The 22303-nt window shown below is 40.2% G+C and overlaps 1 protein-coding gene across 1 annotated transcript in view; it reads right to left on the bottom strand.

The window, feature by feature from the left end:
• Window positions 1–5790: 5790 nt before the first annotated feature.
• MMP2 (matrix metallopeptidase 2) overlaps window positions 5791–22303 on the bottom strand; it is a 28417-nt gene continuing 11904 nt past the window's right edge. Inside the window, exons 6-13 of the mRNA XM_066557366.1 lie at window positions 20558–20731; window positions 18790–18963; window positions 17582–17737; window positions 15658–15805; window positions 12020–12156; window positions 10113–10272; window positions 7357–7466; window positions 5791–6611 (exon numbers count right to left, since the gene is read on the bottom strand). Of these exons, the coding sequence (XP_066413463.1) occupies window positions 6508–6611; window positions 7357–7466; window positions 10113–10272; window positions 12020–12156; window positions 15658–15805; window positions 17582–17737; window positions 18790–18963; window positions 20558–20731 (1163 nt within the window). The 3' untranslated portion in view covers window positions 5791–6507. The remainder of the gene's footprint in view (window positions 6612–7356; window positions 7467–10112; window positions 10273–12019; window positions 12157–15657; window positions 15806–17581; window positions 17738–18789; window positions 18964–20557; window positions 20732–22303) is intronic.

Raw genomic sequence — 22303 nt, 5'->3', positions numbered from 1 at the left:
GCAGCCCCGTCCCCATGCCCTGCTGGAGGAGGAATGGGTGTCAGAGCTCCAGCAGCCCCGTCCCCATGCCCTGCTGGAGGAGGAGCGGTGTCAGAGCTCCAGCAGCCCCGTCCCCATGCCCTGCTGGAGGAGGAGCGGTGTCAGAGCTCCAGCAGCCCCGTCCCCATGCCCTGCTGGAGGAGGAGCGGTGTCAGAGCTCCAGCAGCCCCGTCCCGGGGCCGGCGCTCCGCGGTGCGGGTGCGGTGCGGCCGCTCTCCCGCAGGGGCCGCTCCGAGCCCGGGGCGCGGAACGCGCCCGCAGCGGGAATTTCAGCACAACTCCCCTTCCCACATGTTTGCCTGTGACAGCTCCTCTGCTGGCCCTGGAAGGAAAATCAAACTGGAAGCAATGCTGCGTCAACTGCAATAACTCTCCCTCGGTTTGTTTTAAAGCTGTCAACGATTGTAAAGCCACTTCTTGGCTCTGCAGAGGCTTTTCTCCCCTTGAACTCCAGGAACTGTTCTAGTTTACATCCACATTTCATAAATGTTCTTCTGAATTAGCCTACTTTGGGACTGTGTGGAGGGCTAGTGAGGATGCAGATTATTCCAAACTTAGGAGAAAGTAAGGCTCATGAACTTTGGTTGTATTTTTTCCACCTTAATGTTTGCAGAGCCTCCTTTTGCCTTTTCACACTGTGCGTGCGGTGTCTACAGCAGCCTAGTTCATGTCACAGTTATTCAGATCATACTCCATTACTTGAATTCCTAAGAACTTTAGCATTGGCAAATAATCATACATGGAAATACAATGCTGTGCATATAAATGTGAGAATGGATGAAAATCCTACAAATGAAGGGTTTAGAAGCCCCTTTGACATTGGAAACAACAGAAAAATGATTTTCATTGTAGGTCCTTCTACTTCATTTTTTGAGCTGTTGATGAATAGAGTTGTAAGTGGCCTTGAAAAGTACATTTACTTAATGGAAAAGCATGAAAATGCTAGAATTTAATGAGCCTTGCCATGTCTTCAGCTAGTGAGAAATGAATGTCTCCCTTTTGAGGCCTGGGTTCAACAGTCAATGCATTGACCACAGAGAGGAAGCAGAGCCCTTGTCTTCCTTCTGCACGCAGGGCTTGCCTCTCTGCTAAAGTCCTGTGCCTTGGTTTGCCTTGTTCACTCCTCTGCTGCTGTCCTGAGGCACTGAACTCTGCTGTGGGGTTCCACTGGGTCAGGTTCAGGGAGCTGGAAAGGAGAGCAGTGGAGAGTGGCTGTGGCCAGAATTGTTTAGGAGCAGCCACAGCAGAAATAATCTCTCCATGGCTGAAGTGACTGTGTGATGTGGCACTGGGTGGGAGACCTGGGGTTGAATTTCCCAATTCCTTGGCTTGTGGTGATTAGGAGCTTTATGAAGTGGAGGTGCTGGGTCTGCATCATTGCCTGGCACTCAGCTGCAGAGTGTGAAGCTGCTTTCAGGCTTCAGCCCTTTTGGCAGCAGCATTGTGCTGTAAGAGGCATAGGCAAGGCAGAATGTAGCTGTGAAGCAGTCCAAGGTTGAAGCAGTGGTAAGAGACATGGAAAAAAAGCCCACTTGGATAGCTTAATATTGTGAATTCCTGTCTTTTAGAAAGTGGAGACCACCTCCACCTAATTCCAGAGACAGACTGCCAAACTCCTGGCTAATCTAAATTAAAACAATTATCCTCTTACATTTTTAGTTTATTTTGGCAATGCTAACAAATTCTTAACAGCAAAGCAAGTCAGTCATTTGTGAGTAATTCTGAGAAGCCCCAGAGGAGAGGACTGGGCAGTAAAAGACATCTGAAAGTTCAACAGATTCTGTTTTTCACCCTCCGGCTCATTGTGCAGAGCATCTGTGGCAGGGTTTGCAAGGCAAATGCAGACCTGTAGTGTCATGAGGCCTTTTATTCTTGTATCCCTCTTCCAGGCTGGCTTGTTGGTTGTCTGAAAGATTCTGAACATGAGTATGGTGAATCTGGCTGAAGCTGAACTTTAGAAGCCTCCTGGGAGTTTGGGGATTTGTAAAATGAGGTGAAAGAATGATCCAGTGATGATATAAGCAGGCACTGTGGATGCAGCCTTCCCAGTGCTACTTAGGCTGACCAACCTGCAAGGCTGGTGTGGCCTCTCATGGAGCTTTTGCAGAAAGTGTTTGAGCAATAAAACAAATTATTATCTTGGATTTCTTGGCTGTTATCTCCAGCAGTGCTACCAGGGAAGGTCTCCTGTGCAGGCTGAACACTTTTACTTTATCTCACTGTGTTGTTCTTTGCTCAGACTGTGATTTATTTTCTGGAGAAGGGAAAAGCTGGTGTTATGTGCTGAGCAGGTTTAGGTCAATTAACCTTCACACAGTTGGACTAGATGATTGTCATAGGTCTCTTCAAAACAAATATTCTATTCTGACATCTATAGGAAATAAAAAATTCTAATATAGCCATGAGCTATTTATTTGTGTATGCATATGCAGGCATAAATTTAATATGCAATTTAGAAAAAGCTGTTATATATGCTTCTTAAATTATAGAAATTAATTTATGGCCTAAGGCAGTTCAAGACTAGAAGAGACTGTTGGTTCACTTAATCCATTCCCTTCTTGGTCCAGGCCAGGAATTTTTTTTTCCGAAAACCACGAGAAATAATATGTCTGGTGAAGAATATTCTCTGAAAAGGCAAAGAGTCTTGATCTGAAGACATAGTTGTTGAATTGGTTGTTGTTTTGAGGTTTTTTCCCGATTTTGTTTTTGTTCTTACTACATTTCCTACCTGGAAATACCTAATACTTCTGATTGTTTTACATAACCAGTCTGGATCAAGTGTTTCTCTTTGCATGTACCAATCTCTGTGATTCCACAGAGCTCAATGCCTGCTTGTTTGCTGATTTCAGCTCTTCCAAAAGCAGAAGCATGTTCATTCACTTAGTCTTTGCTGCTAAAAACATACATGTCTGAGTTTGTAAATAGAAATAATGTGTCCAAAATGGACCTAAAGGGCCTACTTCCTCCTGATTTTAAGAACAACACAGTTACAGTCAATTCCTAAAATTTATGAGTAACTGCTGCTTTGTAAAATCAAGACAGAGCAGCAGGAAGAAATTGTGTTTTTAGCAAATACAAAGTATTAGTGAGACACAAAGTGTTAAGCATGATTCACAGTTCAGGCTGCTCTGTCTGTTGAGTGTTTAAACTGTGGCATTTCATTATAGCCTTGGCTGCTTTTTATGTATTGTGATGGAGCAGTTGCTAAACCACTGCCCTTTGCCCTACTGGACTGGAGCTGCCTTGCTGGGGGCCTGCAGCCCATCCTGCTCATAACTGGGAGAGATTTCCTTCAGCCCAAGGAGCAAGAGTATCTGAACTCTCCCCGTGCTGCAACAAACTTTGGTGCAACGTGTGCGCAATTCTACCCTGACACCAAAAAGTCCTAAGTGAACCCAACTTCAATTTAATAAAACTCTAGAAGTAGAACAAGTTCAATAAATGTTTGTGCTGGATTTTGTATGGCTTTGAGGTAAACACTTATGCTTTTTCCCTTTGCTTCTTTTTGAAGAAGGTAGGTAAAAACTCTTGGTTCTGTTCTGAAAATGTCTTGGGAGAAGTGTGTTGAGGGCAGGAAAGGCAAGGGCCATGTCCTCCTTGACAAGGGCACAGTCTCAAAGTGCACAAGAGGGGTGAAAAAAGAGACTTGGGAAAGATAATCTGGTTCAGCCAAGGGTCTAGGGATCATCAAGAAAGTCCATAGTGTTGGGACAGACCTGGAGTTAAACAGGGAAGCAAATGAGTGGGATGGGTTTGCATGGGACATGTTGGGTACAGGCTGAGCTGCAGTGCTTCTCAGGTAAGGACTTTCCACCTCATGGTTAACTCATTACCAACAGGAAAGGAAAGGGAGGCTTTAGAAGTGGCTCTCAATAAGTGGAATTAGACCCAAAGACTTTTTCAGGACACATTTTGTGACTTAGTGTTTCCCAGGTCAGATGTGAAAGGCTAATGAAAAGGTCAGTGCGCTCCCCCAGCTTGTCTGGCGTACGTGAGTGATAAACTGGCAAATGTTACAGCTGATGAACAGAAACAGATGTGTTTATAAATGACCTGTGTTAATCTTAAAGTCGCCAGTCTGAAACCGAACCCAAAGAAGTGTGCATCGGGTTAAGGACAGAAAATTTATTTCTGGTTTTCTGCCAGTGATTTAGTCACTGGAGAATGGGTTTACACAGGCAGGAACAAAAGGAGACGCTGAGCAGAACTCCTTACACCCACCAGATGTGCAGAGTTTTGTAGGATTATGGTGCTATTACTACAGAACATAAGATGGTAGATTTGCCAATATTGGAAAACATGTATGAGTTGCAGACAAAAAGGAAACTATTTCAGTAATCAGTAGAAATGTGATTTAGCAAGTTCAGAGCTGGAAGGCCTGTTGCAAATGTTCTACTATATCTATGTTTGAAACCCCTTCCATATTAAGTACAGATGCTAGAGTAGGCATGTTGGGGCAGTATTGACATAAGAACGCAAAAATCTTCAGGGGATGGTTATTGAGGATTCTTAAAACAGATCTTAAATTATTGCAGTGCTCAAAAGGAATGCCTGGCAGTCATTAAAGCTAGAGAATATTTTCAGCACTAGTGCAGGAAGATCTTTGTGATCAGGACAGATCATACATCCCTGAAATAGATCCTGCTATCATGAGAAGGTTGCCAGCTGTTTGTAAAAACTGAAACACTAACATTTTGCAATTAGAGCCGCTTTGTTTTGTGTTTTCTTTTGTTGGCTCTGGTGCAAGACTAATTGTGAAGGGAATTAATGATTTCTAATGAGAATGAGTATTCTGAGGAGGAGATAAGGCATCTTTACTTTTGGCATAAGTAAAAATAGTGCTGGCTCATTCAGGTGAGGACTGTCTATAGTACTTGACAGCTTCCTAAAGGGGAGTTATATTTGGATGAGTGCAATTAAAAGATGATTTGGGAAATGCCATTTTAGAAAAAGTATCTTTTCAGAATATCATAGTAAAAAAACTCTGCTTAGAACAGGAAAGCAGAGTGTAAACAAACATGAAGTTGTAGAGGACATGAGAAGAAACCAGATCATGGGCTCAGGTATTAGAGGTATTAGTTACTGATCAGTTCTGTGGATCATGGACCTAAATATGTTTTTAGAAGGACCTAGGTTGACCCCTTGCCTGATCCATAGAGGATTATGAAGTGTTTCATGTGCATGGAGCAGGATAAGATCCTTGGCCAGATGGTGTCTGATCTCATGGGCAGGATAAGGGTTTACATCCCTGTTTCTCAAGCTTACATCCCTATAGGATACATGCACCCTCTCTTCCTGCCTGGGCTGCGGAGAGGTAGCCTGTGATGGAGTGTGGATGACAGACAGGAGTGGAAACTGTTCAGGGAGGGTAGCAGGCTTTGCACAGACATGGGGCCAAATTCTCTCTTTAATTAAATTGCTGCAGTTGCACCTTGGAACCAACAGAGAAAATAACCTGGGTTTCTAAATAACCCCCCTGTGTGCTTATATACTGGGGTAATGTTTTTGCCTTTGACTGGTAATGCACTGAAACATGCTACTGGATTGATAATGTCAAGTGATACAAGGGAGCCTGCCCATGAGTAGTGTTGACAGTGTGATTTGATTTTATTGGTATTGTTGGCACTTCATGTGTGGGACATTCTTTTCTGGTTTATTTTTTAATGAGAAACATTCTATGAGATTGTGAAAAGAACAAAGCCTTATTGAAAAACCCCCCCAATATTATAAAGAACAGAAAAATAAAACACGTTAAACAATACTTGACTTTTATGTATAACTCATTGTCTTCAAAAATCTGAGTCGTTTCCATCCATATAAACAAGTTATATAGTAGTAACAAAGTGCATGAAGCAAATTGCTAAATTTAACTAAGGTATTAAAATAAAAAGTACTTTAAAACAATACTTTAACACAGTTTTTTTGCCATGATTCTATCATGCATCAACACAATGCAGATCCTGAGGCAACCTGTGCCTTTGACAGTCTTTCTGTATTAATATGTAAATAAATGGAAGTAATGATCAAACTCGTAGGAGGGTGAAAAACATCAAGACAAACCATCCATTTATAACAGAGTTGTATTTAAAAAAAATAAAAATCAAAGTGCACTGCTGGTACATCTCATTTGAGCCTATCTGGTATGTGAATAACAGAGGGGTATGATCCAGTCTCCAAAGGTTCCAAGGCTTTGTTTAAGCACCAAGGCAATAAAGAACGATGGCTGTTCTGTTCATAGGACTATGACTAGCATGACAACGGAAAAATTGTACCAGAATATATAGTAAACATCTTTTGTATATTGAGGAGGCAAACACTCTTAAATTATCTGATGTGTACAGTACTGGTACTTAGTGTCTTGGTGCCAGTACCAGACTGGTCCAGTAATTAGCATTCAGATCTATTTCTAATTACAGATAAGGCATATAACAAAAAAGTAAATATTTGGTTATTGATATCTCATATGGTTCAGCAACCCAACCAGTCAGAGCTTATCTTGCCAATTTTAACAATCTTCAAACTCTTGTCTTCCATTTGTAGATAGTACTGATCTTTGAAAAAGTAGGTATATCCTGTTAAAATAAATAAATAAATATGCTCAGATTATGGAGCACATAATTCTTGATCAAAGATTTTTTGTCTTTGTGATCTCATGAAGCTTAATGAATTGAATGACTTATTTCCCAAAATATTCTTGTGCATTTGTATTATAGAAAAGATATATTTTAAAAATATATTGAAATTTCCATCTTGTAGAAGAGAGCTCTTGTTAAATGGAGCCTTATTAAGGTTTACTTTGTGAACTTTGTGAGCCAGAGTTTTCTGGGATGAAATATTTGCTGGCAAAATAGATGTTGAAAATGTGACTGAGTCAGGACTCATGTGACACCAGTGCTGCTCTCAGAACTTTAGTGCATATCTGTGCAAAATTTAAGGCCCCTTAAAACCACAGGCCAGGATCTCAGCTGGAGTGCATAGGAAATTAAGAAAAATTGCAACATAGAACCCATTCATGCCTGTGATCAGGGAGATTATCATCCTTGAGTTCTGGTTGTGCTAGGGCAGGATGGTGCTGAAATGATGCTGGGAGTCTGTGCTGGTGTGGAGGAACCTGGGGAGTGTCAAGGAGCTGGGAAACGTCCAAGCCACAAGGACTGGCTTGGTCATGCACCCTGGTGTTAGGACATCCTGTGCATCAGGCATTGCGTGGCTCCATTTGGCTCCTACTCATGGACCACAAGAAATTAGTCTCCAATAAGTTTTTCAGCAAACAAATAAGAGAGTTTGTTAGTGATTTAAATCAGAATTACAGCTTACCACTGTCCCCAAGGCCCAGGACAGCATCGAGGTTATCTGGAACACCATTCCAAGAGTCAGCAATGAATTTAGGGGATGCAAGCTCCATTTTCTTCTTTTCTTCATTGTACCTGAAGGAAATTATATCTCTACATTACAAATCTGCATTTAATGTTAAATTGTAATATAATTTTTCAGGGTGTCCTCAGCAAATGTGACTGTATAGAACAAACAGAAATATAATAACTGAGATTGTAACATGGTTTCTATTTCATTATAATTATTACTGATTCCTTTAAAACGCTGTGAAATTTTACATCTTTCCTTCAAAAATGCAATGCTGAATTGAAAATACACTTTCTAAGGAAAGTTCTTTCAAGAACTGTAATTTGGATGGGAATCAGTGCTGAGCAGGAGGTGTGGAGGTGTCCTGAGCACAGTGATGTGCAATACAGTTTGAACCAGGCTTCAAGTACAGCATGTGAGGCCTCAATGACCCTTCAAGTGCTCAAGCACCTCTTCAGGAGCAGGAGACTTCAGAGAGGTTGCTTTTGACAGTACTGGAGGGAGAAAACCACTTATGTTCCCAATTTCTATTTATCCATGTCCATAGGTATCTCAGGTTACTTTTCCCTCATTGCTCTATGGAAATACTTGGAATATATCCAAAATTACACCAGTACTAATGAGCACTAGGTTGGTCAAAATCAATTTAATTGATTCATTTAAATTCCTTACTATTTTTTTTCCTGGGCTATTTAAAGAAAATCTAATACCTTGCTGGGTAGCTTTAAAATTTCAGCTGTGGAATCTGAGCCAGCTCCTTTTCCCCTCCCTCACAAAACTTTGCTCTGCTCAACAGTCTTGTTATAATAACACTAAAATAGCTTGTGGCTGGAATGAAGGAGAGAGAAGGCTTCCAAAAACCCCATTTAAAGTAAGTGTGATAATGACACAGGAAGGACTATGGTATGTAAGTATTTTGATTCCACTGACAGAATCCTTGTATAAAATGTAACAGCCACATACTTAAGGGTTATAGAGTCTGTTCAGCAGAGATACATTTTTTTTCTGAAATGTTTTTCAACTGCTTGCTTTCTTCTTTACACAGATAGAAATCACTTAATCCTATTTTGTTTCCTTAACAATAAATTATGCATTCTGCAGTGACTGCACTTGATAAGGTACTTTGATAGAAATACTGTCTGTGATTGGAGTGATGAATTACTTGGAGGCCCTGCAGTACAGTTAATCAAAACAATAGTTGGTACAGAGGAAACCAGCAGCTTTTTAACTCATAGTCTGTAGGTTTTAGTAGGAGTCTGAAGTGTTGCAAATGGCTGTATTAGAATGACTTGTGTTTAAATGGTCTCTATAATATGACATTAAAGAATTAATAACATTCTTTAAGTTTTTACTGTTTTTTTTTAAGATAATGGAGAAAATTACTGTCCTCAAAGTAATGGAAAATTACGATCAAATGGCAATTGTATGGAAAGAGTATTTTATTTACTTACAGGAATCCACAGCCATTAGGACAAAATAAAGTCATTCAGTTTAATCATAACATGAAATTATTATTCACATAAAATGGACTCAATTATACTGAGACTTCCTTTGATATGTTATATAGAACATCTCTCAGAATGATCCCTTAAAGGTTGGAGAATCTTTTAGATTTCTGGTGGTTATTTCTGATGTTTAACTTTCCTCTAAATTGTCAGTTAATGAATGGGTCCACTTTCAGCCTGTTGTGTAATGTCTGCATTCCTGAACTGAAGTCCTGTTCCTGGAACAGGCCTCTGACAGTGACTGCACGAGTCAGAGCCTCTCTTTTGTTCTGATGCCGTTTTGACAGCACAGAGGTAACTCACAAAGACTCTCCTCTGATTTTAAGATGGTCTTTTGTGCCAGACCTTCCTGGCAATTATGGTAATGAAATTCTATTAAATACAATCATACAATTAGTAGACTCTTCAGGTGTAATGTAGGATATTTATTTCTACCAAAGCCTTGAGACTTTTTAAGGACATTATTTCTTAATCTAAGATGATAAGGTAAGAGCATGGTAGCAGAAACCTGAGTTTCACTGGAAACATGAAAAGGATTGAGAGACTGTCCAAATGAAGTCAAGCTAAGATTTTTCTCAAAGTACTTACAGATTACACTTGTGGCTTGTTCAGATTTCCTCAGTGCCAACTATATTAGTAGACCAAAGGTGTAAGTGATGGTAGATAGCTGCTGAAAGGATTTACAGTCATCCCCAGCATGTTTTGGTAGTCACACTGCTGTTTCCTTTAAATGCCTCTAAACCTGATGGCTTAGTGAAAGAATTTCTTAGGCAATCTGGTCAGTCTTTGGATTCAAGTGATTTGAGCTCAGTTTATTTTTAAGGAATTCCTTGTAGAGTTTTCTCCCAGCATTTTTGAGCTGACAGTAAGGACAACTTGCCCCTCTGAAGATCCAGGGACTGATGTGGGGCAGTTGCTGGTACATGGGGGCAGAGGGATGAGTTGTTAGTGGTGGGCAGCCTGACAGACACTCCCAGATACCCTCTTCCATTGCTGTTTTTGAGGCTGTTATTTTCTCAAATACATGCCAGTTTCCTGTTGCTGTACTGAAGCATTTCCTGCTGTCAGCACGGTCCTGGCAGCCCTTGTTCTGCATTCCCAGAGGATGTGCCCTGTGTTTGGTCCCTGCCTCCTGAAGCTCAGGGTGCATTCAGCCCTGGAGACAGCTCAGCTAACAGCATCCCACCACCACTCAGTGCATCTTACTTCCAGTATCTGTCTCCAGCAAAAATGTATGTCCTCTTGTTCCTGCCCCAGTTAAAGGCTGCATCCACACGCTGCACATCTGGAGGCAGCCCCAGGCTGCTGAGCTTCTTTGGATAGCCCCTGTCCAAGTTGCTGGCTGAATAAACCCAGTACTCGTTTCCTAAGAAGGGGAGGAAAAAAAGCAAACAAAAACTATTTATTAATAGTAACAAAAGGGTATTTCTTCTTTTTTGCTTTGCCATGTGGCTTTTTATTGTGCTAGCTGAACCATTAGACTTTCTTGTATTTTACCATTTATGATTACATTCCAGGTGTACTGTGATTACCACTCCTTTTGCTACTGAAATGCTTCTTGCCTCAGAAAAAGACATCCCCTCATTTCTCTTCCTTCCTCCCTTAGCTGGTGCACCTTTGAGACAGACACTGCCTTGGTGCATTGGAGTTATATGCTAAAACAAGTAGTTTATACAGGAAATTTTTTGTATGATGAAAATTGAAACCGGGCAGGGTCACCTGATGTTCAAATACAGCAGCGCATTTTCACCATTTATTTGTTTTGTTGGCCAGTTTTATTGAGTGGTTAATAGAAGTTTTTGCTCAGAGTTCCTGTTGTCCTTTGTCACACAACATTATCTAATGTCTCTCCAGATATGTACTACTGGACTATGGAGTAATTTTCCATGTTCTTTACATGGAATTATAATTTGCTTAGTAAATAGCCTCACTGGATTCTCTGAAAGCCATGGAAAGATTTATTCAAGAAAGGACATTTCTTTGATCTTGTGGTAGTGGGAAAGTAAGTAAGTAAAGTATTTATGTGAGAAAAATGTAAAGTGCAGCATTTGAGATTCTTGGAAGTTATTGATTCACTATTCAGGAGCAAAAGATGGGACTAACCAGTATTATAAGTAAGGACTATAAGTATTTTAAGACAGTTGTGTTATTTTCAAACCAATCTTTGTTTTTTGATGGTTCTTATTTATTTCTTTAAAAAGGCGGGTTAGCTACATTTTCCTGGAATTTATAAAGAAAAGGAGAGGTATAGGTGTGATAGCATTATATAAAATATATGCAATATTTGAAGTGTTTTGGTTTGCCTGACTAATTTTTGGGGTTTTTTCCCCCATCTATGTAAACTAAAGCAAATGGCCTCTGAGCCATGTGGAATAGATTATCATTACTTTTTTCTCTCCTGTACAGAAAATGTACAGCAGCTTTTGCCATATGGTTTTTACATGACTGGAGATGTTTAGTCATGTTTTTAGTAGATACTGGAGCCTAGGTTTTGCTGGCTCAGTTCTTCATGTTGAAAACAGTCTCACAGCTCTGCTCATTTGGCCACTACAGCTGAGCCATATGTGGCAGACAGAGCAGAGCTTCCTGTCCTCCTCCTCTCCCATGGAGGCAGCTTGCCTGTATCCTCTGCCTGATGAGCCACCAAGGAAGATGCTTGGAAGCCAGAGTGGAAGTCAGTCCTTGGCAGGAGACAAGGAGAGGCATGAGGAGAAAAAAAGTGTAGTCTTCTCAAGCAACATGTGCTGAGATAATAGCTTAAAATGGAAGGAAACAAGAAAAACAGAGCAGGGACTGAGGAAAGAGAGCTCCCACTGTTGTTGTTGCTTTGCATTTTAAATAATGATTCTTGTTTGGTTTTGCTTATTTTTGAATGTCTCTTTTTTGGTGCTTATAGTTCTCCTTTTGTTGTACTGGAGGCTGAATGCTGTTTTGAGTCTTTCAGATCCAGCTGTTGTCCTAAAATCCTCAACTTGTAAATCACCCAACCTGTTGGCTCTGCTGGCTCTTAGACAGGCTGTTCCCTGTCCCAGGTACATTATGCAAATGGATACTTAAATTTTGAAACTTAAAACCCATACCTGTAAAAAAAAAATAGCCTTTAAAACCAATACCTGAGAAAAACACAGCCTTCTCGTCCTGAGGGGCCTCATAGACAGCATCAATTTTCTCTGGCAGATCAGGCCAGAATGTAGCAACAAGAAGAGGACCTGTGGGTTTTCCTCGGGGGTTTATAGTCCTCCACATGAATCTGAGCAGAACAGAAAATTGTACAAGATTTACAATGAACTAATTCATCAGCACATCTGTTTCTCGTCACTTCTGGCGCAGCCGCGTGAGCACGCACACACACACATGCACACGCTCGTAACTCTTCTCTCCACTGACTGAAAAGCAAACTCATTTATTTGGAGTTTATGCTGCTAAAGGAGCTGCACCAAAAGCTGCATGCTGGACTGCAGGTGAAATTGCTGTGCTGATTGTTCCTGTTGCTTTTTTTGCATCGGGGCAAAATTTATCCTATGCTTTGAGTGCACAAATAAAGTGCTTTGAGCATACAAATAAACTCATTTACGCAGCATTTAAACTGTTAGAGCCCTCCTGGTGCTGTGGATGGAGCAGATGGATGAGCATTTAACAAAAGCAGAGTTTTGCATTCCATGAACTCTCTTGCAATTACTACTGTAGGGACTAAAAGTTCAAATTTAATAGCAGTATATCATAGTGCTTGGAAGTGAGTTTGGCTGTAAAAGAAACTGCTAGCACTAAAAACGTTCATTAGAGAAATGCAAAGGGTAATTTATTGGCTATTTTATGTATAAGGAGGATGATAATTTGATTTAAGCTTTAAAAAGCTCTAATTATCTTTAAATGGCAAAGCTTTGTGCTGAGGGCTTTTGGTATTTAAAATGGCACTGCTATTTCATCCTCCATAGAACGAAGAACTTTTTTTCCCAACAGAACAAAAGTTTTGACTTGGTCATAAAATGAAAAATCAGCAGGTTGGTGGAATTGCTCTTGCACCAAGCTGTAGTCGTTAAATTCTGAGGTCAAACTGCTTTTACCATTCATATGTTTCTGAAGCTCAAGGTGCTACTGGCATTTTAATTTTTTGCACAGTATAAATTGTATTACCCATTCCTGCCTAGAATAATTATACCTTTGACAAGCCCAGGATATTAAACTGCATTTTTTTGGTCTAAAATTTGGAGGAGCAGTCCTAAATTAATTTAACAAATTGCTGTATTTTTATCAATAATGAAGGTAGCAATATGTTACCCTATCCACATATTGTATACATAGGTGTATTTTTAACATGTACAAAAACATCTCTGAGCATGACTCTTAATTTTCATTTACAAAAGTACTCCTCTTGAAAGTGTTAAAACACATGTGGCATGCTGTAATAGGTAATAGTGTTCATTTCATGCATCTCTTTCTAGACAGAAAAGAAGATCCAATATAATATGGAAGAAAAATTCATATAGAAAATCTTTATAACACAGCATTCATAAAAGCAGTTCCTTTAAAAATCCAAGTTACAGAATTTTCAGTCACTTTGGATCTGATTTATGGCTGAACCAGCTCCAGTAATTGCTATCTGCATGAATTCCAAAGTTTCCAGGGCCAACAGAGACTTAACACCAGGTTTTTAATAAACCACACATTTCAAGGGACTTGTTAAATTGGTGAGATTTTCTTTTGGAAAGGGAAACTTTGTCAAAGATGAATTTTATTTTGTTTTTGAATTGGGTAGAAGGTATTTATATTTCTACACATCTTACTGAGGAAATGGTGAAATTATTATTTGGCTTTTTCATTTCAGCTTGAACATAATAAAATGTTTTAACTCATCCATAATAAATCTTAATATTACGTTTATAGACAGATTTAATAATTTAGTTGCACTGGGTATTTACGTCATATTTTGACATAATCTGTATTTGCAATGATGATGATGATGATTTTTATATGCAGTTATTGAAAGTGGGTCTTTTTTAGAGATAAATTTAAATGATAAATTTAAAAGTGTGAACTTTTGTTCACTCTCAGAAGAAAAACTTCTGTGGAAATGCTGTTTTTGGGCATTCTGTGCCCAATAGAAAAGCTCAACTGTTCTCTATGCCTAACAGCCATAATTCCTGTAATTCCCATTTCCTGGTAATTTCCTTTCCTTGATTTGAGGTGGGGAGGGAAATGGTTTTTTTTTGGAAAGAATTAATCATCTCTGACCTCCTTTTTGCTATTTACTCTCTTTGCCATGTGACAGTTGGATTCTCTGGTAATTTTCATGAATCATAAAAGTCACACGACACATGAGAGACAGTTGTTTCTTGAATTCCAAAAGTGAGTCACAATGCTGTTTGCCTGATACTTGGAAAGCTGCAAGACTGACAGGCAAAGCCATTCCAGAGCAAAACAATTCAACAGTTGTCTGCTTTTGCTGCATGCTGGATGAAGGCTGAGCCAGTCTGAACAGATAGTTTTGGTATTTGCATAGTTCTTAGACCAACTGTGTCTAAATGCAAAATACTTCTATTTTGTTGGGATTATATAGAATATTGGATCACTCTGCTGGTTTAGGAATAGATTTTACATTGTTCCTATGTGTGACTGCTGGTTTGCAAGGGCAGAAGCAAGGTGGAGGTCTGGCTGAAAACCCAGGGCCACGAGTGAGCAAAGGACGAGCAGGAGCTGGGAATGGTGTGGAACGTGGTAGGGGTTTTACTGCTGTGAGAATATTTTTCCTTTGAACATTCTGAGCTCAGGTGAATACTTCAGCACTCTGATGACTAAATTAGCAAAAGTGGGTGCTGTTTTTGGCAAACCTGGTATGGGGCTGTGGGGCTTTGTGTGAGGCGGATCTGTGGCTACTATGGGGCCATTTGGTGGCCAAGGAAAGAATGTTCCTTGCCAGCAGGGATCACTGGAGTCATGGCCTGCTGCTGACAGGGCCAAGAGAAAGAATACAAAAGATATCAGGGTGATCCCCATAGACCAATTGAGGCTTCTTACTAGCAGAAAGTTTAAATTCCATTTCTGTATTGCTAAAACACAAAGCCTGTGATAAAGATTAAGTCCAACTTCAAACCTAAAGCACCATTATGCTGGATATCATATAGATTTGATCTAAAGGGAAATACATGGAATCATGGTATTTACCTTTAAAAATCAACTAACTAATCCTGGTTTTTTTGTTACTGAAAGCTGGTAAGTAGAGTTAAATCATGCAGCATAGTAATAAATGCTTCATATATCTTGCTGAAAAAGGAGCTAGAGAAAGGAGCTTTAGTGTCTCTCACAATGGTGCTGCCAAGTCCCATACTCCTTAGGAGATGCTCTTCATTGCTGAGCAGTTGGGTAACACAGGCTCTGGCAAAGGCAGGGGGAGCTGCAGCTGAGCTGCCACCTGATTTTATGAGGAATGTTCCTGCTTTTGCATCCAAAATGCCTTTGGTGCCTTCTGTCTTGGAGGCTTTGCACACATGTGGCCTATCCCAATCACCAGTGCCCTTGATGTGTTGTTTCAGCACCCATGAGTCACATAATGCTGTTATTTAATGACTTTGGACTCAGCCTGAATGAAACCATTTCCATTTCCTTAGGAGTTGATCAGGACACTTACCCATCTCTGAACACACAAAACAAAGGGTGGATGTTGTGCCTGATAACAAATTTCTAGATTTTGGTGAATAGGTCTCACAGATTCCTTCACTTGAGGTTCTCTTGATAAGCAATTTATCTCACTTACCTGTCTTTGAAGAAAAACGTTTCTCCTCTAATTTGTGCTACTCCATCAAACACAATTTCATGCTTGCAGAGCTCTGGAGTGACAGGTCCAAGGGTTGGCTGTGGGCCTGGGCCTGGTCCTGGTCCTGGCCCCACATCAGGTGACACCTCTGTGATGGTGAACAGAGACATTTTGTCACATGGAAATGAAGGGCTGCACAAGTTATGTGGAGAACAAGAGCTGCCATGGTTTCTAAAAGGGCAATCATTTGGAGAGGGTTCTTGAAGGAGGAAAAACTGATAATGAGAACTCTTCAGAAGAAGGGTGGTTGAGCAGAGCTGAAGAAACCTTGACTTCCACTCCTGCCTTTATCCTCTCTGTGGCCTCATTTGAGACGTGGGACCTGTGTGAGTCTGGCTGGGCTGAGCTGCCTGTTTAACCTGAGAGATAACTACAAGTGACTATACTGGGTTCAGAAGTGAACATTACAGTTTTAATTTTGCTGGCTTCTAAAAAGAAGGAAAGAATAAAGATAAAGATTTCAAAGTCCTTGTACTCAGAATTATGTGCAGCTCAGCTGAGAAAGATGTCAAAGCAGATTTATTTTTTTTAAAGAAGTGCCAATATTTGGCAAGTTACAAAGCTGCATTTTGAGCCATTTGTATGATCTTTCTGCCCTCACCAAGAAACAAAATGTGCTTTTCAGAGCATGCATTTTGCCATCTGGTTTATTTTATTTGGTATTATTATTTGGCTTGAGGCATTTGCCTCTTTTTCTCAGACATTGGGTTAATTTACTGTATGAGAAAAAAATTGAGTGTAGTTGATTTGTGATAATAACAAAGTGAGAAAAGTTTTTCTTGAATCCTTATTTTACATGGAAAGCTGTATAAGGGTTATATGAGTTAAAAAGACGAAGAAAGATGGTTTCATCTTGGATCTTGAAGCATGCTTTAAGACACCTGGGTTAAGTTCTGAACTCTTATCAAAGATACACAGTATGGGCTCAGAAATCTCACTTAATCTTGACATGTCTCAATTCCCATTCTTAATTAAAGCCGCTAAGAACAAGGAATAATGAAGATTCAAATCAGATTTTTGTCTCATGTGATAATATTTTTGGCATATTCTTATTAAAATTTCTGAGGTGGGGAATACTGTAGAATATAGTCACAGTTAAAAAGATCTCTCAGTAGAAAAGTGACAAGCACAGAAAGAGAAATGGAATATGGCAATGACTGCTTAATTGACTGTAGTGTACTGGTGCCTCTACAAGGTGGAAAATGTATCCATGGAAGGAATCTTAATCATGATACCACTTATGCATTTTACTAAGACCATCTGTGGAGAAAACAACAAATGCTAAAGATGTAGTTACATAAAAATACTTAAATTCACTTTTTCTTTAGGAGTCTGCCTAATACATTTGCACTGAAGTTTCAGCTCCCACACACTTTCTGCAAATGTTATCGTGATGGTATAGCTTGAATTGTGGGAAGGCAATGTGAGCTGTTTCCAAGCTGGGACACAGGAAACAATGTCCTTCCCCTCTTGCAGAGGGCCACAATCTGGGAAGCTCAGAGTTTTGAAAGAAAGTAACATCCAAGCCCACCCATTTCAGGTATTTCAAACTAGAGACAAACATGGCATTTCATTGTCCCAGTAAAGACGCTAGAAGATTTTATCTAAAATTTTGTTTATGGGGTGTTTTCTTTTCATGCTCCTTTTCATTCAGTAAATTTAGTGATCTGTCATCCTTAAGTTGTGATATTTGATTGAAGTAGGAGGCCTGGTAATATGAAGAAAGCAGGGGGAAAGGAGCAGAGGATATTTCTGGCATTGGTGGGATTGGGCTGTTTGTAATTTACTGCAAATCCTGAGTCCCAGACTTCAACCTGTGCTGGCTGATTTTCTGAAGAGTTCTGCTGATGGGGGAGGACTTTACCATACAGCTCCTGGATCCCTTTAATGTCATCCTGAGAGAGCCGGAAGTTCTTGGTGTAGGTGTAGATGGGGGCCATGAGAGCTCCCGGGTCCTCGGAGTGCTCTAATCCCATGGCATGGCCAAACTCATGGGCAGCAACCAAGAAGAGACTGTACCCTGAATGACACAGGAAGACAGTGTTAGCTGCTTGCATTTAAATAGAATTGCACCACACAGGTTATTCACAATAAATAATAAAGCTTAATATTTACAGCCTCCCATGGGGAACGTCGCACCTATTGCCAATAATGACATTTCACTGGAGAGATTCTAAAACCTTCCTTTGTGGGTGATCTTGGCTGCTGTCTCCCATGCAAGTGACTCTGAGCACAGCCTTAATACTTGTGTGAGAAAAGGAAGTGTGGCAAATAACTTTGGACATCTCTTTTAGGTACAGAAGAATTGTACTTGTAATCTAGATATCAAATCTTCCTTTTCACCATGAAGTGGCTTGTAAGTGATAAACAGGTTTGTAAATATGTGCCTCTGAAAACAGGCTCTGAATCAGTACTGGTGTACCAAATATTGTTAGGTTAGAAATAACCTTATATCATAGAATGAGATTTTATCAATTATGCCCAAAAAGTCTCTGAAATTTGTCACATTTCTTTCTTCCTAGAATAACCCCCCAAGTCTAGCATTTATTTGTGAATATGTAAAAAGCCTTTTGCCCAAGTTAAAATATAGCAAATATTAACCAAAATAATTTTAAATAATGATACTAACCACATAAACTTTATACTGTCTCACTTTTTGACTATGTTTTCATCCTTCCCAATATCACTCACGAATGTATTAATTTTTTACATTTAGTGTTTGCTCCTAATTTGTATCAGTGTATAATTTATTGCATACTAGTGAAATACTATAGCACTTGTGGTTTTTAGCCTCAGAAGAAAAAACTGGTGGGGAAAAAAATCTAATTATTCATTAGTTTATTTCATGGTTTTGAATTTTGGAAGGATCCTGCATCACTATAGCTTTAGAAAATCTCAATATTTCAGACAAGCTCTGGGTGTGACTCTAGCTGTCATCTCACGCTTCAGTCCAGGGATTTTGCTGAGATTTCAGCAAAATGCAAATTGCTGGAGCGATGAGCGTGACATGATTGCAGAGGTGCTGCCATGGGCACTGCCCAGCGAGCCCTGTGCTGTGACAGGAGGTGTCACCTTGGTCGGGACAGAAGCCCCACTTGCGGTCGTCGTCGTAGCTGCTGGTGGAGGCGCACCAGAGCTTGCCGTCGCTGCGCCCCGCGCTCGTGCACGACTCGTACTTGTTCCCAAGGAAGATGAAGGGGAACACACAGGGAGCGCCCTCGGAGTTCCCACCAACTGTTGACATGGCTGTGCAAAATGACAGGAAAACACTGTGAGGAGGGGGTCCCTTTTGCATCTCCTTAACTGCACTAAAGCAGGAAGGAAGCAGAACTAGTGCGGTCCTTCTAAAAATAAAAAGAGTAAGGTTAAAAGGAATATTTGAAAGTTGCCTGACAGAATTAAAAAGGAAAAATTCTACACATTGCGATTGCCATAGACTTGCCAATAGTTTTGGTGGCGGTGAGAAGGAGCCCTGGACTCATGTTCCCAGCTCTGGGAAAGCAGCAGTTGAACTTACGCATTCTACTAAGACTATCTGTGGAGAAAACAACAAATGCTAAAGATGTGGCTACATAAAAATACTTAAATTCACTATATTTTTTAGGAGACTGGCTAATACATTTGCACTGAAGTTTCAGCTCCCACACACTTTCTGCACTTTCTGCAAATGTTATTTTGATGGTATACAGCTTGAATTGTGGGATAATTTTCTGCTTTATCTTTGGAAGGTGATTGTGCAGCAAGTATCTTTTAATGCTCATTCCTGGTGTTATTTTAAAGTGTTTTAGAGTGTTTAGGTGGAAGGTAGGGTTAGTGTCAGAAAGGTTAAAGAGCTGTTGAATATCCACCTGGCTGGAGGGTGTCCCACTGAAGAAAAAGCTTTATATATCCTAATATTATATTATGTTATGTTATGTTATATTATATTCAATCTATATAATCTATAATATAAATATAATATTTAATATAATATAATAAAAACAGCAGAATACTGTTGAAAATCATGTGATTTTAAACATTTTCTAAAGAAAAGGATGTATTAAATGGGGATAACTGTTTTTAATCCATTATGTTTGCAGAAACTTGAGAAATTTTCCTGTGTTCTCATCTATGTAGTATATGGCAGTAGTATATAAGAAATAATACTTGTATGTGCAGGTACAAGTATTTCTAAGGCCATTTTCAAGAGACCCCAAAAAATCAAAAAGCAGGATGCATGTAGGTTTGAATGTAGCTTCCCATTGGCTCTGTTAAAAGACAGAGATTTTAGAGCTGCCATGGTTCACTTCATCTCTATGCTTATGGCTCTAGTGTCACAAAATGAATACCTGCCAAGCTATTCAACACTATAAATTAATTTTTTTTCCTTTATATAGTAACACTTAAGTTAGGAAGTATGAAAAAGTGTGAAGAAAGCTGAAATTTCTTTTCATGGCTAAACCATTTCACTTTGCTTTTTTGAATTGCTGAAAAGATCTATTAACACAAGTTTAACGTACTAAACAGGATTCCTTTTTACAAGTGTACATTGTAAGTATTAAGCTAAAATAATATTCATACTTTCTTCTGTCTCATGAGACTTCCCTTCCAGGGCCATTAACAAATTGTAATCTGCTTGTAATTATCCTGCAGTGGTAGCCAGGCATTTGTAGGTTCATTGCCATTTGTGTTCCTGACAAACCTGTGCTGGGATACACCAGCAGATTGCTCCTGTTCCAGTTACATCCTTGGCCACCTTTGCTGAAATTTTGTTTAACTCATCAACTTTTGTGTGCTCTGGTGAAAGTGTGCCAAAGGAGACTTGTTAAAACAATGAGCAGGCAAGCAACGTTCCTCATACCAGTCTCTGGGCAGAATCCATATTTCTTATCTCTGTCGTAGTCTTCAGTGGTCCCGCACCATCGGTACCCGTCTGTCCTGCCTTCTGTCGTGCACTGCTCGTAGGACTGGCCTTGGAATTTGAAGGGAAACTTGCATGGCTGCCCATCACCATTGCCACCCATTGTAAAAAGTGCTGCAGGGAGAAGAGAAGGGAAAATGTGAATACACATAGCTCAGTATCAACAAGGAATCCCAGTGTGCCTGTGGGAATGTGCCCAGGTCTGGACAGACAGTGGACACCCATCAGATGTGATGTGCTTCACACTCAGAACCTCTGTTTTACACCAGCACTGAAATGCCTTGGCAAGAGAGACCAGGGCTGTTACAGCCTCACAAGTGTACAGAAGGGAATGACTGATTGATCTCAGCACAAACTCATAACACAAACTTGATATTCCTTCTTAAAATAGCACTTAGAAACTGGGTTCTGAGCATGTCACTCATGTTCCTGAGCTCTGTGCTGATTCATTTGCCTTCTGTCAGAGATGTTGGCTGGAATGGCAGATTTGGGAAGAGTTGCTCAAAATGCTGGTGTACAGTAAAATTGAATAATAACCTGTCAGTTCTTCTCTATATTTGCTTCTCATTTCTGAGACTCTCTGCTCAGCCACTCAATAGGGAAGCTAGAGAGGACAAGTATGACTGGTCCAAGAAAGCTGAACACTGGAGGCTTCTCCTGTCCTTTGCTTGGTCAGTGCTTCTGAAGGTTTTGTATTGGTCTTCTGGGGGAGGGGATGAAGAGTGTTTATTGTCAGTCCATATGCACAAACAAGGCCCCATGGCTCAACCCTGAGAACCAGAAACCTTTCTCATGGATGAGGGATTAAAATGGTTCAGATTAAAATAACTTGAGTTCTGGGACAGGATTTAGGATTTTACTAAACTTCCTGGAATATCTAGAGGAAGACAAATACAATCTGACATGCTGATGTTTAAAAAAAAAAAAGCGTGTTCAAATTGAATTCTATGAAAATGCAGGTGGCTTGGAGTATCAGACATCTTGTGAATCTGACTGTGTCTTCTCCTGGCTGTTCTATCAGTGGGACTCCTCTGTGGTAGGACAATGTGCTGTGCCATGTGCTGGTGAGAGGAGACTGTGAAAGCAACAAACTGCTCCAGGCCTTGCCCTGAACAGAGATGAAAAGTCCTTCATGCATTCATATGCTAATTCTCCTGGAGTTTTAAGGAGGGCACTACACGATTTAGCCTTTTTAAGGGGTCCAAGGGCACCTTTTCCCCTTTCTCTCATCCAGTTTAAATCCAAATATGTATGTGGGAAGCTTGGCAGGTTAATTCTAACTTTGGTGCTGTTTTTGATGACTCAACAGCCATTGCAGCCTCAGTGTTTGTATAGGGTCTGAGGGGCTTTGCTTTTGCTTAGTCTGATGCATCAGTAGGAAGAGGCATTGTTTATGTGTGTGCTTCTTTAAACCCCTCAGACCTCTTCTGGCCTAAGGGTGATTGGGAAAGGGTTCTGACAGTGGGATATTGTGACACAGATGGTGCGTTTTGCCTTTTACACTTAAAGCAGTAATTGGCCACAGCATGAGGGACATGAAGCAGTAAGTTATAGAAGTTCCAGTGCCACTAATGAGAGGACTTGGAGCTTTGCAGGCCTGGCTCACACACTTCTGCTCTGCCTTCAAGAGTGATTCTATCTTTCTCCATCCTGGGCATGGACGGGGTCCTGTCTGCAGCACACACT

The sequence above is a fragment of the Molothrus aeneus genome, chromosome 11 (assembly GCF_037042795.1).
Source record: "Molothrus aeneus isolate 106 chromosome 11, BPBGC_Maene_1.0, whole genome shotgun sequence".
Taxonomy (NCBI): Eukaryota; Metazoa; Chordata; class Aves; order Passeriformes; family Icteridae; genus Molothrus; species Molothrus aeneus.
The sequence above is the reverse complement of the archived record's forward strand: the minus strand, read 5'-3'. Positions and strand labels throughout refer to the sequence as shown.